At 35.1% G+C, this 17,037-nt stretch overlaps 1 protein-coding gene across 1 annotated transcript in view; it reads left to right on the top strand.

Annotated features, from left to right (window-relative positions):
- Positions 1 to 16,607, top strand: part of LOC135207886 (protein farnesyltransferase subunit beta-like) — a 43,252-nt gene extending 26,645 nt beyond the window's left edge. The window contains 6 exon segments of the mRNA XM_064239787.1: positions 114 to 284; positions 883 to 1,012; positions 3,527 to 3,659; positions 4,254 to 4,365; positions 5,046 to 5,160; positions 7,436 to 16,607. Coding sequence (XP_064095857.1) covers positions 114 to 284; positions 883 to 1,012; positions 3,527 to 3,659; positions 4,254 to 4,365; positions 5,046 to 5,160; positions 7,436 to 7,558 — 784 coding nt within the window. The 3' untranslated portion in view covers positions 7,559 to 16,607.
- The last annotated feature ends 430 nt before the right edge of the window (positions 16,608 to 17,037 follow it).

Genomic DNA, 17,037 nt, shown 5'->3' with positions numbered 1-17,037 from the left:
CCTAAAAGGTTGACGAAAGGTTGTGAGTCTGGGGATGTGGGGAAATAGGATTGGTGACATTGGAAGAAGTTAGTTTATTGTTATGTAGACTAAGTATCTGATGGCTTTTGCAGGGAAAAATTGCAAGAATACTTATGGAGCATGCGAACTCCAGAAGGAGCTTTTCGTATGCATGAAGGAGGAGAAATTGACATTCGTGGCGTATACTGTGCGGTTTCTGTGGCACGTCTTACAAATATTTGTACCAGTCAACTTTTCGAAAATACTCCTCACTGGATAATGAGGTAAGGATTTGTAAAAGGTGTACAGTGTATTGTGGTGACTACAATACCTATTTAGTTCGTTATATTTCTGTTTTGATTAGAGTAGTACCGGATAGTTATACAAATTGATACCTGTTAGAAAATTGACAGTATCTTTTCCTTGATTAGGGAGGATGTTTTTGTGTACTGTATGACACTAAACTTATTTTCGTTGTTTGAAATCATTAGGTGGTGTGAAGCAATAACGTATGCTATGCCTGTCCTTTCGAAGATACAGCCATAGCTGTATCTAGTGAGGAAGGTTGATTATATGGAATTTTATGTGCTAAATTTGTGTAAAATAATTCATGAAAATATTTAAACTGTAATGGAGCAAAAAGATTATTATTTTCTGTAACATCCAGTCATGGAAGAGTGGTGCTGATTAATGTACATCATCAGATGTTTGTTATTTATCACTGTATTTTGTAAATGAAATATTTTCCATATTATTATCTCTTTTTATACCTAAGAACATAAGACCGTTTGGAAGCCTAAGAATTGAGAATTGAGGTTAAGGCACAGAATAATCTAAGCATCCCTTAAAGTTAGATTTGATATTAGTTATATTTTTTTTCAGGTGCCAATCATATGAAGGGGGCTTCAGTGGCGCCCCTGGTATGGAAGCTCATGGCGGCTATACTTTTTGTGGATTAGCAGCTTTAACACTTCTGAACTCCCACCACTTGTGCCACACTCCAGCTCTTCTGGTCAGTTTTATAATAATTGTAGACCAAGTAAGGGCTAGTGCCAACAGTGCACCTCATTTGGACTGTAGGCATTCCTTAAGGTTCTTTGCAGCATTCTTTCAGCCCTTAACTGCAATCCTTTTCATTCCTTGCACTGTCCTTCCGTTCATGTTATGTGCCATCTTACTTTCCACCTTTTGCTAATAATTGATTCATATTGCAACTGTGAGGTTTTCCTCTTGTTACACCTTTCTGACTTTTTACTGTCAGTTTCCACTTCATTGCTGAATGACCTAAATTCTACATTCTATTCTATAATAATGGTAGAAATGATAGGGTAACAGTAGTGTAATTACTTAATCAGAATATATTTTTTATGGCAGAATACTCACTGCATCTGGAGATCAATGATGTTGATGAGTACACCATTAGTGGAGATGATTGTAGTGGACATCATTTGCAAGCTGACAGTGGGTTGGTGCATAAGGTATCCTCTTGGTTAGAAAGATAAAGGAAAGTGGTCAAAGATTGTAACTTTGTAAGCCCAGGCATTGTGATGTAAAAAATCTTGAAACTTCTAAAAAAAAATGAAGGTCAATAATAATATTAGTTTTGGATTATGATATTCCATTCTGGAAACTTCTGAAAAACAAATTAAAAGTCAATTATAATACTATTAGGTTTGGATTATGAAATTCCATTGCTTGTCATCTCATCATTGTTTTTAGGTCAACTGTTCCCTTCATAGGGTTGTGCTTGAAATGAGTTACGTATCTCCACTCTTGGTTTGTGTACTTTTTGCCTTCACTCCTATTATGTCTATGTCTAGGCCATCGTATGCTACATCACCTTTTTTTATGATTATGTGTGTCTTCCTAAAGGTCTTCATCCTGCTACTTCAGTACTGCTTTTCTGACCAACTGTTCATCTCTTCCCATTTCCAAACCACCTCAATCTTTGAGATCAATTTTTATCCAGCCTCTGGACATGACATCTCCCTTTCAATTCTTTCATAATAGTACAATCTTCTCAGTGCACTCTGGCCAAAAATCTTTGCATTCTAGGGTCACACGTTTTCAAAATCTCCCTTTTCCTTGTTATTGACCATATTTCTGATGCATGGAGTAGTACAAAGTAGACATTATATATCAGTCATTTGTATCTGTTTATGGGATATATGTATATTTATCAGGACGTAACCTATTTTTCTCTAGCCATAACCAGTGTTTTCGATGCCTGCTTGTTCTTCTCGTGCTTCCCCATACTACAGGCCATGTGAACCTTACAGGCCTAAGTGATTGTCTATCTTCTTGACTCTTTTTCATACACTTCCTCGCATTCATGGCATTTCTTTTGTCCTTATTTTGTCCCTGGGTATGACTACCCATTTTACACAAGGTTAAGTAAATGTGAATTGTGATTACTTGGTTTGTATCCAGACTTGTTTTATTGTATAAACTTCATATGTGTAATGATTACATAATAAAAATATGGAATGTTAGTCCATATATATAAAAGACTAAAACTAAAGAGGTCAACCAGATTGCTTGCAGGAATGTGATCAGACTAGAGACGCTAAAGATGACGTATACAATAAAGTATGTAGGCTAAGTTGACATGCCGTCATCTGTGGTCATTCATTTGTTTTGAAACATTAGTCCAAGCTCCCTGCTTGAGACAACTACCGCGACCTATAATTCAAACGGCCTACGTGATCTATTGTGTGTCTCATTTTGTATGTATGTTCATATGTTCGAGCTACTGTCTGTTCCTTTATGACTGGTAACCGAGATGGTAGTAGAGGAGAATAGAGTTAGCTATCGTCATTAGAAGACCTGTACCTCTTTACTAAGCTTTATCATGTAGAGAGAATAGAATTAGCCATCATCATTGGCAGAAGCGATCAAGCTATCGTCATTAGAAGACCTGTACAATCCTACTTGATCTTCACCATGTAAACTCAGAAAATATAAGTATTTTTGTACTTCGTGGTTTCTACTAGATCCTCACCGAATCATCATGAGTTTAACACATCGTCGTCATAACCAAAGAAGATAATACCGACTTCGTAAGTGATCTACAAACCCCAAGACACTCCCATGAATATGGAAGTGCAATACCAACCGACTTAGCGTAAGATTATCGCAAGTCTAACATTACCTCATAGGGCGCCTTATTATACAAGGCAACAGCCCTAAAATATGTAGGCTCAACCTTAAAGCTTGAATGTTTCATGGTTAAATATGTCAGATTTATAAGCTGTTAATATTGATTTACCCAAACACCTAAGCAGCAGACTTGCAGAAAATGTTCATATGATTCAGGCCAACTTATATTGAATTACTATTGGTTTTTGACACAATTTCTGCCTTTTTCGAATTAGACGAGAAAAGAAATACATTTTCCTTTGTGAAAGTGATTTTTAAGTCAATAGCATGGTAGATTCCCATTTTTGTTTGTTTGTTTATGCTGCATGTTTTTTGTTACACCATTTTAATTTTGTCAACAATAATATAAACCAATCAACCTTTCCAGAGGTGGGCAGCTAATCGCCAGATGCCTTTTGAAGGAGGGTTTCAAGGACGTACTAACAAACTCGTAGATGGGTGCTATTCATTCTGGCAGGGAGGTCTGTTTCCCATCCTTCATTCACTACTTAGTGAGGAAGGTATGTATAGAAGACTTACTTTCCCAAGTAAGAAAATTAAACTATTATTTTTTTGTTCACTTCTTGCCTTTTTTTTTCCTTTTTGCATTTTTCCTTTTGCTTTCATATAGCTTTTCATTGTGAGATATACTACCTATGTTCTTTTGCCTGGGATTATAACTGAAAATGAAAAAGCAGAGCTTTTCTTTTAAAATGCTTTTAACACATTAGAACAATTTCTGTTTTTGACAATATGTACTACAGTATCTTGAAAACAGAAGCAAAGGTAAAAGAGGTACATATGTGAAATTTCCTTTTATGCTCTGCCTTTGAGGCCATTTGATATTCTTTATGTATATCAGGTGAATAAGAAATATAAAAAGTATGAGGGAACAGAGAAATTTTAACCAGGAAATTACATGAATACTTAAAAACTGCATGATGTTTCAATGGTGGATCAGTGGTCTTCAAGAATGAGCATTGATATGTAAATTCAGTAGCATATGACATGTAGGGTAGATTTTTTCCTGTATATTTGTTCAGCAATCAATGTGTTACTCATAGTGTTTTGAATAGGAATTAGAAAATTCAGAACTCTTTGAACTTGCTTCACAGATGCGTCAAGTTTAAGCTGCGATAAATGGATGTTTCAGCAAGAGGCACTTCAGGAGTACTTGCTTCTGTGTTGCCAGCATCCAAGGGGTGGCCTGATTGATAAACCTGGCAAGTATGTAATAATTCAGATTTCCTGTTTTGAAGATTTGGTACAATTATCAATACAGCACTCTGTATCATATCATATACATTCTCTTCATAATACATAACACGTCATAAATCTTGACATCTCGTGATACTGTATTCTTTGTATGTGGTTAAATGTTAAGCACAGTGCTAAGTAACTCGCACAGTAAAACATTTTTTGTGTGAATGTCCTAAACATAATCAGCAATGAATGTCAGGTTTAGGAAACAAATCAGTTAAAGAAATTTTGTCATAATCTCCAACGTTTTTCAGTAAACCCAATTATATAATCTGTAATTTAATTAGTAAAATCTAAACTTTATTGTTTATAAGGCCAAATCTTGTAGGTCAGCCCTGAGGGAGTTAAATAAATTAGCTTTGCACCAAAGTTGTGTTAATACAGTGGGCAGATACCAAAGAAAAAGGATTAAAAGCACAAGCCAAGAGATCAGTGCAGCTGGAGGTCAGAGAAATGCTGCAGAGAATCCTGAGTACCGTACATTGTGTGCTGCACAAGGCTGACTATAAGTGACTCATATGTTAGGTTCACAAACTTTATATTTGGATTATTGTGGCTCAGTGGTCTCACCTTAATATAGTAAATAAGACTTCATCACCTAAAGTACTGCTTTGCTTTCCTCCATTCCATTATCATATTCTTTTCAGGTCTCCAGACTTTTATCACACATGTTACACTCTGAGTGGCATGTCTGTAGCACAGCATTTTTCGAGTGGGTCTGTTCACAAGAAGTGTATAGTTGGGAAGCCTACCAATGAATTGGTAAGTAACGCGCTATGTTTTATATTCATAATTGGATTTGAGTACATCGTATTCTCTTGTTTCATTCATTACTGAAGAGTGGTTTCAGGTATAATAGTGTTATTTAATGATGATAGAATTACACTGTATTGTAATAAATTTGGTGTTATTCAATGGAGATAGATTTAAATTCTCAATGGAGATAGAATTAAATTGTTTGTAATAAGTATGGTGTTATTTAATGAGGATAGAGTTACATTGTGGTACAGAATATAGATTATTTTACATTTTGCTGGATTTAGAAGTGAATAATGGGAAATCATGTGTTAGTGTCCAGTTTATAAATGTGTACATGCTTTAAGGATATAAACATAAATGATGATAATGTAGGGCAGGTCCAAATTTAGTAATAAGTGAGGATGAGAAGTTGAAGCAGGAAAATTTTGAAGTTGCATGGCAGTTATGTTGGAAGAGAGCTCAGCATAGATTTGATGCAGAGTAGAAGATTAAAAGCCTCATGGCTGGGGCTTTTATGGTAGGCTACAAAGAACCTTTAGTATTGCTAACTGCATCACTTGAGTATGCTGTGGACAGAAGGCTTATTTGACTTGATAAGACAGAACCATTAAAAGAAGGCCAGGTCCTCAATAAAATGGACATTAAAAGCCATAATGGGCATAAGGTTGACAACAAAGTATTCACGTAACTGCATTTAGCCTTGGTGTCATTTCTTAGGTAGCTGTCATGGCCTCTGGTCATAACTCATTTTCAGAATGAATGGATTTCAAATATGGGATCTTACTGAAGGAATGTAAAGCAGTTTCTTCGATGACAATTTTTATGTCATTTACAGAAAACAACCAAAATCCAGTAGGTAGTAAGACTTAAGTATCACTGCCATCGTTAGGAAACAAGACTTGCGGGAATGTGACTGAAATTATCAGTGCCATTAGAATAATGTCTGTTCAGCTAGAGTTTAGTATTTGTTTCAAGAATCTTGATAATGTGACTCAAAATCTGTTAGTTCCATAGGAAGTTGTTATGGGATGCTTATCTTTGGTTTCTCTCACATCTGAGAAGATAATGTTTAATTACTTCAAGATTTTCTTACAGGTAAGCAGCAGCAAGTTGCTGTGGATGCAATCTTTAGTGAACCAAGATCTAATGTGTTGAGTTCCATAGGGTAGTATTCTTGGTCCATGTTATTTTTAGTGTATACTGTACAAGCGATATGGTTGTTGGCCTGGAAAACAAGGTTGTTCAGTATGCCAATGATGCATCACTTGTGGTTGCAATGAAGTCTCCACTTATGAGAAATGAAGCTGCCCTCAGCCTCAATTGGGACATGGACTGGATCAGGAAGTGGTGTACTCGGTGGGGTATGAGGCTGCGCTAAAACAAAAACACCCAATTTCCCACCCCATCATCCCCTTCAGGTGGATGGAACTTTGTTGATTGAGAAGCTTTAACTATTCTAGGTGTCACTTTTGAGAAACAATAATGAAAATTTCAGCAAATGCTGCTCATAAGTTAGGTTTTGCTCATAAGGCCTCATGTATTGATAACCTGTTTTAGGTCATTTGTACTTCCTTTATTGTAATACTGTTCTCATGTGTGAATGAATGTCTGCATGTGCCAGAGATTTATCTCTTTTAGATTGAGTGGTTCTTGGTGATAGGTTTCTGTTTCTGTTTCTTAATAGTAGCAGTTATGACTGTGACCATCAATGGATGGTCTCTTGTTTGTCACTTTTTTATAAGTTGTATTTCAACAGAGATCTTTCATTCACAGTTAATCCATGATCCCCTTTATGTGCCGAGAGCAACAGAGCAACAGATTTGGACTTGGAACAGCCTCCCAGAGGATGTTGTGCAATTGGAAATGTAGAAGTTCAAATGAATGCAATGCATTACTACCCTTATGCTATTCTAATTGGAATTTAATACATTTTTACCTCTCTATTTATTAATTTATTTTTTCTCATATAATAAGTGGGATCTCGTCTTTCTGTATTTCCCTTTACTTACTCTTACTTCCTTTGGAAGCTTGAATTTCAAATCAGTGGCCCCTGTGGGCTTGTTCCATTTCCATATGAATAGGTCTCATCTACTGAATAATAATAATGCGTAAACTGCAGTCAGGTAAGAGATATGTGATGCACCAGTTTGGTCTCCAAATATGTTGCTTTCTGTTCTAGACTTTCTCTTTGGGCTTAGATAGGAAGCTAAACTAACTCACAGTGATAATAAGTACAAGAAGTTTAAGATTATTCCTTGCGTTTTCTGTTATTCAACAGGCTTTGGTGCATCCCTTGTACAATGTTGGACTGGAAGCATCTATAAGTGCCAGTCAGCATTTCAACAACCTACCAGTGCCTCAGACAATTAAAGTAGAAGAGGAAGCTCCAGCCCAAAGTTGAGGAACATCTGTTTCTAGCCATTGTTTATGAGATGCATTAATGTTGAAACTTTATCACCATTACTGTTGTAAAACACATGAAAGAGATGAAGTTTTATTAGAAGTGGCATGATGTATTGTTAAATGTTGTTGGTATCAAGGGAATACTACTGTACTAACCTGCTGTAGTTTTCATCATTTTTAAAGATCTCAGAATATCTGATTTTGAAATTGAAGGGTCTTATCACTGTTTGAGATACAGTATTTGCAACATAAGTTTGCTCCTATGCCCTACAAAGGAATTATGCAAGCAGCTATCAAGGAGGGTCTGCAAAAAAAAAAGTGGAATTACTAAGAAATGGGCTACAGCCATTACTTGTGTGAGGTTGATCTCTTTTTACAAATTTGATGTTTGGCTGACTGTACAGTCATACTTTGTTACATATGTAAATACAAATTGTGACAATTTTATAAATTGTCAGTTGTTAGGAATTACAGTTTTTATCTTGTTAATATCGAGCTAAGTTGTTCTTGACAAAGGCCCAGGATAACCCCACAAGTTTCTCTTTAGTACAGTGTTGCCTTGCATTGGGAAGTACTGTACCACTGTATATGAGACAAGAGTATTCATATTTGTTTCCAAATATGAATGGAATGAAGGGAAACACTAAGAACTGTATATGGATTCATCACATTGTGTGCTAGTATTTTTTTTTAAACAGTGTCTTTAAATAGAAAAACCAAAGATGTACAGTATTGAATATCAGTAGGCATGTGATGACTCTTGGTTGCATTTCAGTTACTATAATCATGGTAACCTTGCACATGCTACTCAGGCTCTTGATATTTTTCAGAATGATTGTACAGTGTGAATTGAAGGTAAGGGATATGGTATTAATCATGAGAGTTAAAAGAAAACTCATAATCACTTGAGTAAATAAAATAAAATGGAAAAGTAAATCCACAATAACATGTCTGTTTGATATTGTTAAATAACAAGATTAAACACACACAATATTGTGGATATACTTTTCCAATCATGAGAAGATTAGCAATTTTAGTATTCTTTGACTAAAAGAAGTTGTAGGTCTGGGTCCTTCATTATAAAACAGTATAAAAATCATATTATCGTATATGAACAGCTGAGATGCTTGAATTAAGATTAAAATTTCATGGAATTAAGATTAAATTTCATGGAGGGCTGTTTTATTCCATGGGTTATCTCATACATTTGTGTTTTTCCCTGGATTGTTGGTATTGAAATGATGGTTTGATGGTGAAAATGGAATTAAAAAACAAAGTATTCTTTGATGTTAAATGCTCTGCAACAATACCACAATGTGTTCTAATGTACAGCTGTGCTAAGTTATCCTGTGCAGTTTTTAGATAGATGACTGGCCTCAGATATGGAGTAATTAAGAGATGACACTGTTTAGTGACTACAAAGGAACATTTATGATTTTAACTAATGGAGAGTAGAAGAAAACAAGCTGTGAGTGCAACCCATCAACGCTTACTTGAAAATGTTGTTTGTGCATTTTTTTTATTTAGTAAGAAAAAAAAAAAGAGGATACTCTTTTATGTAGTGGCGATTACACTGTAGTTTATGTACTTAGAATTGTGAAATATGCCCTTTATTTATTTATTTTTTTTTTTTTTTCCATGATAGAAATTGAGGTTTATCTCAAATCTGGCATTACATGCTCCCCTGGTTAGTCACCAGTTACATTACTAGTTACATTACCTTAAAATATTCAGAACCACATAGTATATTTTCTTCATGATTTTTATGTTGTTTCTATCTTTTTGTATCCTGATTCATCAAGAATGTATATTCTTTAGTTCTTTTTTAACATTATGTCCGTCCCTTTTTCCAATGTGTATTAGTGTTTATAAAGCTGACCTGTGTTCTTACATGTTTTTCATGAGACCCAATGGATAGTATGATATATTTATAACATTTTTTTTATATGAATTCACCTTATGAAATTATCAATATGTCTATATACCTTATGAAATTATCAATATGTAATTGCCATAGTACCCAGACATTTGCAATAGTAATGGAACAGGTAGTATGTAGATGGAAAGACTTCTTTTCTTGCCCTGTATGGGTGTAAGCGTTAGTTATGATTGTTTGAGATATTGCAGTAAAGTTTTTATTATTAGAAGGAAGTCAGTGATGCAAAATTTGTCATAAGAAAGAGAAGCCTGTATTGCTCAAGGCACTCATACAATGATTTTTTAATTTAATTTTGATTTTAAACAAATGAATTAAGGTCATAAGCAGCCTAATCAGCAGGAGGTTGGAAATTTTAAGCTTCTGTCACATCTCCTGGTATTAATAACTTGTCTTTTCATGTCGCCTTTTAAAAAGTAGTGGTTGAACCTTTCCTTTTTATTATATTTTAAGATGTAATTTCCATAGCCTATTTTTGAGGAAATTTTTCCCCATGATAAAATTTTTATACTGCTAGTCAAAAGTGACTACTATGCTTTTCATTATTTACCAGCTTATATTACTAGCTTTTATAGAGAACCCTTACATTATCATTATGTATTGGCAGCTCAAAAGTATGACCATGACATGGTGTTATGAGGTAAGGACTATAAGTGATGTACACATTGGCAATGTTGGAGCTGTCTAAAGGTGCTGATCATGTAAGAGCTCTTTCGTATGCTTAGTTGCAGTAGTCAAATATGATGCCTGATAGCAGCTTGACCATGGATTGGCTCTAGTCAGTATATTTCTGTATTTTTCTGGTGGTGCCTAAGCTAGGCATCTTTTACTACTATCCATATCAAACATAACTTTCTGTAACTGGATCATATTGTTGAAGGAAAAGTCTGAAGGATAGCAAAGTAAGATACGTAGTAGGACTTTAGTTCTAGCAACGATAAAATGCTTTGTTACTGACTTCCTAAAATTGGCAGCAAGAGTTTTTACTGACATTGGGTATTTTTCATCCTGTATGCATTTATGGTAAATTTGAAAGAATATTTATGCCCTCATGGAAATACAAATCCATTGTAGAAAACACTTTCACTCATACTCATTAACCTTATGTATTCTCTTAACAGTCTGCAAGAGTACTCATATTTGAAGACCAAGCAAGTGGCTTACATCAACCTTCCTTTTATACAAATTAGTTTGGAAATTAATTTTTCTTGATACTGTTCAGTCTTAATGTCTAATATGGCCTTCATCCTGGAATGCAGTACATCATGATTCTCATTCTCCTCTACGATGGTTAAACTCTGAAAATACTCTGTATAATACTAAAACAATTGGAATCTGCTTTTGCCAGTTATAAGTATGGATTCTCTGAAGCTGCAAAGCAAAATCAGTGTTACTTATCTACTGTTACTCACAAATGTTAATCCTTTCTCAGGAACTTGGGTGATTTGCCACTGCTCATGGCACCTCTAAAGGTTTAGATGGGTTCTGACATAATGCTCTTGATTTACAGCTACACTCCTATGTAAACTCATTTCAAGTATTGTATGACTATATTGGGTCAAGTTACTGTTTGCAATATGCATTATGTAGTACACTGTAGACAGTAACTAAAGATTCTTTATAGTCATCCTTTGTCTCCTGTGGCATTCCTCCCTGCCTTGTATCTTTCATCCATTTACTGTGGTGATTTTTTTTTTCTGTTAGCTATCTAAGCTCTTAACTTTTTATTGTGTTTAATTTTCAATTCTGTTTTTAAGTAATGTTTTTCTAGTAGCTCATGAAGTTTAACAATGTGACTTTTGTAGTTATGCTACACTACATTATGATAAAAACTGTTCTGATTGCTCCATTTCTGTTGTACCACTGTAGTTGATATTACTTGTGCAGTCCCCACCCTTGTCTAGTGATATGCCTTCACTTTACTACTAACCAAACACCTTAGTGGTTTAAACCCTTAACATCCACATTATTCCTATCTTCACAGATCTTGTTCCTCAACTTTTTAGTTCACATTGGAAAACTGATTTTCAGTTATGTCTCATCTTCAAAACATTCTCATTCCTGTTCATTTTTGGGATCTAGTTCCCAGTCTCACAGTCTCATGTGAAGCTACTAATGGAGAACTAGGTAATGTATATGGGTTGGATGTGTTTCATTGCTTAAAAATGGGTCTGTAGTTTTCCTTAACCTTATTTGATATGATGCAATTCCCCAGTAATATTCATGGATTTTGAATTTGCATTCATATTTATCATCATTTGGTTTTAGATGTAAAAGAATCTGTAGGAAGGATCTCCTCTCTGAGGAGCTCCTGATTTATGTGGGACTAGATTCCCTTTGGAATACCATTTTAGAATTGAGCAACTCCACACATCACTTGATTGCTGGATTGGAGGCTCCCATCTAATCTGCACTGTTCTGCAGCTGGTTAGCTTTCCGCACACTGTTCTTGATGACTAAAATAAAGCTCTTCAACCTAATCAGTTCCATTGTTAAACTGGGTGGCTCTCTGCATACAATTCTAATCAGCACTGTTCTAAAACTCATTAGCTATACATACACCGTTCTTAATTGCTGAATAAATGATTCCATCTCATCAGTACTTTTTAAAATCCAGCTAGCTCTTCATGCAACATTCTTGATTGCTGAAATTATGCTCCTAACCTAATTAGTAATTCTAAAATGGGGTGGCTCTCCATGCATCACTTTTGATTGCTGAATGTCAGTGGCATGAGTGATTTTGGTTGCCCAACATTTTGTACAGGATAACATCTGTCAAATTAAAAGTGGGAGGATGAATGCCATGTTTTGGCAGAAGGTTAGGAATAGGATAAGGTTAAATATTTCAGTTAAAGAAGCAATAAAATTACTTGTTTAAGAAAGTGCTGGAATGCTGGTGAATCATAGTAACAGAAAAAAGAAAAAAAATTATTGTATATAGGGTCTGTACTTCTGTAAGCAGCAAAGGCAATTCCATTTGTGAAGATGAAAATTCTGAAGAAAATTCATTTCAAAATTTTGAGATTCTGGTTTGAATTCCAGTAGAAGATACTGAGAGATGAGGTTTCCTAAAGGCCTGTTCACGCGATCAGGCCTGATCGTGGACCTCCCCTCTAACGGGCACACTTGACGGGCAAAGCGTCAAATTGCCCGATGGGTCTTGCAGCAAAATCACCATGGTGGTGCCCGATGGATTGAGCTTCGACCCTGGCAGACGTACGTTAACCGTATGCATTTCTTTTACTGAGCCATTTTTTGCACCATATTCTCTTCTTTTTCATCACACACAAAGCAATTATCATGCTACACAATATCTTCTTCTTTGTGGTAGGCACCATGTTTATCGTACCGCACTGAACACACTATACTGGCATCGTCGGGCACGCCCACCTTTCCATCGCCTCACCCGTGTGGATAACATTCATGGGTAAGCCTGCCAGAATTTGCCCGTCAACCCCGGAGCACGCCGATCAGGCCCGCTCGTGTGGACAGGCCTCAAGACAGGGAAATAGACACACACAGTATTCCAAATCTAGGGATAAGCACTATTACAAGCTGCCATTTGCACTCATTTTTGTTTACATTGATGATGATTCCAAAGGTATATCCTGCTCTATGAAGATTATATTTTCTTTGAGAAATAATTTTTATGGTTATTTCCTCAAAGCCTGACCTATACAGTTGAAGAAGTAAAAGCTGGTGAAGAGGATGTTGCACATTATTTTGAATTTTGCAAAATTAGTAATTGGCATCTGTGGATGAAAGTGTTTCCATTTTGCCTGCAGTGTCTAGGATTGTAACTCCTATGTCTGTCTGTCTGATATGATAGAGTTCTCATTCATTAATACTGGTTCACCAGTGAAGAAGGAATGGTAAGTTTGGCATCTGCATTTGTCAAGGTGACAAATTCAGGTCATAAAGAAACTATTTGAAATGAAATTTCAGATCACAATGAAAGAACTGAGTGAACTCTATCAACTTGGGAATTTTCTTTGATTTGATGGTGTTTTAACTTGAGGATGTTTCTGCTTCCAAATTAGCTGATTTCATCTCTTTATGTCTGTCATGCGCAGATATACAGTATGTACTACTATGTAGTAGGGTTGTGGTATCATTAGAAAGAAAAGGAGATATTTTTCCAAAGGTGGAAAGGAACTAGAATCTGAGAGATGACATTTTGTTGTACTGCAGTAACTGACATTAACCATTGCACATTATAAACTCTCTCTTTGACAACATACAGCAACACCTAATCAGACCCCTGGATAATTAAACCTGGCATTGAGAGCTTTGGCTATCGGAATGGATTTACGTGTATTGACTTGGCGAATAAATAAGTGTCAATGCAAGGTGCAGTGACTTGGATAACTATGGTTGTATGGGTAGTCAGATGCCAATAGTATTTGTGGGGGATGTCTACCACAACTATAGCAAATAGCTCAAATCCATGAATACTTATAACCACTCTAAAAATGCTTAGAAATGCCTATTTTGATAGTTCAAACACAAAAAAAACACTAAAAATACTTATACCTGAGTATTTTAATAGTTTTATCACAAAAAGTGCATCTAGTCATGAAAATTATATGAAAATACAGTAATGAGTGAATATTTCTTGGTGAAAAATACTGCAAACAGGCGAATTTTCAGCAAATAATGTGTACATTTACTTGTTCCACAGAGGAATCCGCAAATAGGCGAGTCCACAAATAGTGGGGGTTGAGTGTACATAAGAGGTGGCTGCATGGTGAGTGGTCATACTCAGATAATTGCTATAACTTACTAGAAATGATTATACTTGAGTACAAAGCCTACTTTGCATTTTTCCCAATCAAGAATCCTGTATTTGGATATTCAAGGGGTCTGTTGTTAGATCATTGAGCAAAATTTTGGTTCAAGGACTACACACTTTATTTAGATATGAAAACTAAGTTGGGAAATGTTGCAATTAGACAGCCAAGTGAGCAGAGAACAATGAAAATAGACTAAAGACAGTGAGCAATGTGGATGAGGTCATATGGCTCTTCACTAATGACAGCAGTGAACTAATCAAGGATAACTGTAAACCCTTTCTCTCTCTGGTGTTTGGGTTTCAAAGGAATGCGTCTAAGACTGCACACTAACCATTGCTTTTATTATATGCTGAGCTTACCTCCAGTACTAATAACTGTGCCTAGATTTAATGACTGCCCTTGTTGACTCCAACTGATTTTTTAGAAATACAGAAGTTCCAGGAAATTCTTCAAAAAGGGAAGTTCCAGGAAATTCTTCAAAAAGGGACTGACTTTTTATTTGCTTCCAGTGAATAAAATCTTCCACTTTTTCAAGCAATATCCATTATGCTAAGGTGAATAGAAACATTTGTAAATACAGTACATAACGTGAAAATGATATACTGGAGAGATGATTTATGACACAGGCAATTCACGCCTTGTAAATACGTATAGCACAGAGTATTATGTGTTACCCAAAATTGTACTGGAAGAGTAATGTTACCTTTACTTTTAGTCAATATAAAGCTGCGAGGTTTACAATTGTACGGTATAATTAATTAATATACAGCTGTGACCTTTAAAACAAGGTTTTTTGGTCTTAATGGAATATGGATAAGATAACTGGTCATGTTATGAGTGACATCAAAATTAAAGGAATGCAAAACTATTTTGTGAATTGCAACATTTAATCATGAAATGTAAGGTTCTCTAAACAAGGCTTTAAATCTTGCTTTAATACCGTCGAAAGTTAGCGAAGGAATTTTCCTTTGCAGAAGGATGTATTTGTGAAATGTATGTTAAAACATTATCAATAAGTTGCTAAGATTGCACCCACACGAATTATGGTAAATACTAATTGTTTTGTGTTGTGAATTTTGTATATTGTTGTAATGTATTTGGTGGCAAGATGTTTTAGTGTTAAAAGTTGATTTTGTATGAGTTTTAAGTTACAGTAGGTTACTGTGTTATCACTTCTGCTTCTACATGAAAATTTAGATAATAACTAAGTAACAGCATAACTAACATTTAGGAGATATTTTTACTTACAGTAAGTACAGTGATCAAGTGCCCCAGGTTGTGTACAGATACTGTAATTTACTGGGGATTGCAAATGAATCTTGAATTTCAATTTTTATAGTTCCTCTGGGGTGTAGCATCAATTGAAAAAAGAACATTACTGACCTGGCAGATTAATAGATAAGAGCAAGTTATCCCTCAATCTGTTGCTACTCTGGGTAGCGTAACACATCTCGTCGTAATCCGTCATATCCCATTGCATGAATAGTAGTGCCTTTGGATTGTCTATTTAGTAGTGACTGACGAGGGTATTAGGCATATTCAATGATTAGTAACTATTAAGCCAGGAGGAGGAAAAGCCTTTTTCTTTTAGGGCTAAAACTAGTTGTAATAAAGTGGTAAGACAATGTATGTGATACCCATCCATCAGTTTTATTTTCATCAGTTAAATGCTCTGTACATTTACGTAGGTTATTTTACAAAGGGAACTATATAGTATGTAACTTTGGGGATTTATCTCGGAATTTTTGTTTTGTTTTCTCGCCCTCTCTTGCTTTGTCTCATGTTTGGTGAATTTTCTGCACAGGTTCTACTCATCAGGTAACTTAGATTGATGATTTACAATGACCTAATATTTCATTTCACATATTCCTTCAAAAATTCACAGTTCCAGTTCTACTGTATCACTCGTTTGATAAATGCTATCCAGCAATCTTTACCAAGAATGGGACTTATCATGTTTTAGCAGAACTGATTGTGCTAAATAGACTTTGTAATCAGTAACTTAAATCATTTAACTAGAATTTTGGTAGGACCCTAAAAGAACAGTGAAGGTGAAGCACAGGTAACAGAGTTGTATAATCTTAGCCTTAATTCTAATTTTTCACATTCACATAAGTACTACTCTGAGAGGTTTTTTCCTATACGTACAGTATACCTTTACTAAGAATGGCAGCTGTCATTGCCATATACTATTCCTTTCTTTCATGTTGCAAATATTTTGCAGACTGGCAGAATTGCAAGAGATTTGCTTGTAGATATTTATTCTTGCAATTTTTTCTGTTCACGATGTATAATGAAATAGACAATACCATTGATGATATGATGTCTTTTTAATTGCCTTTCCAGATTTGTGTATTATTTATTTAATCAATTAATGGAAAACTTAATATTCTTTGTTCTAGTTTGGCACCCTTTCTATACCATGCCTGTGTTCTTATTCTTTAACTGATTTTAATACTTTGTTATTGTGAGATAAATGAATTATATAGACTAATCATAGAGGTAAGTCATAAAGACTCATATAGAGGGCTTCATGATTTCATAAATGCACCTGCGAAGGATCATCATAAGATATATAAATATTAATAGTTAATGGTTAAATGTCTAATCTGATATATGTCATTGACAGATATTTAAAGTAAAGATTTATACAGTAGTACCTCGTATTTCGAACTTAATAATCCGTTCCAGAAGGCTGTTCGAAGTACGATTTTTTCAAAATATGAAACAAATATCCCCATAAGAAAT

Source organism: Macrobrachium nipponense, chromosome 11 (assembly GCF_015104395.2).
Source record: "Macrobrachium nipponense isolate FS-2020 chromosome 11, ASM1510439v2, whole genome shotgun sequence".
Lineage (NCBI taxonomy): Eukaryota > Metazoa > Arthropoda > Malacostraca > Decapoda > Palaemonidae > Macrobrachium > Macrobrachium nipponense.
This window is presented reverse-complemented; position numbering and strand designations above follow the sequence as displayed.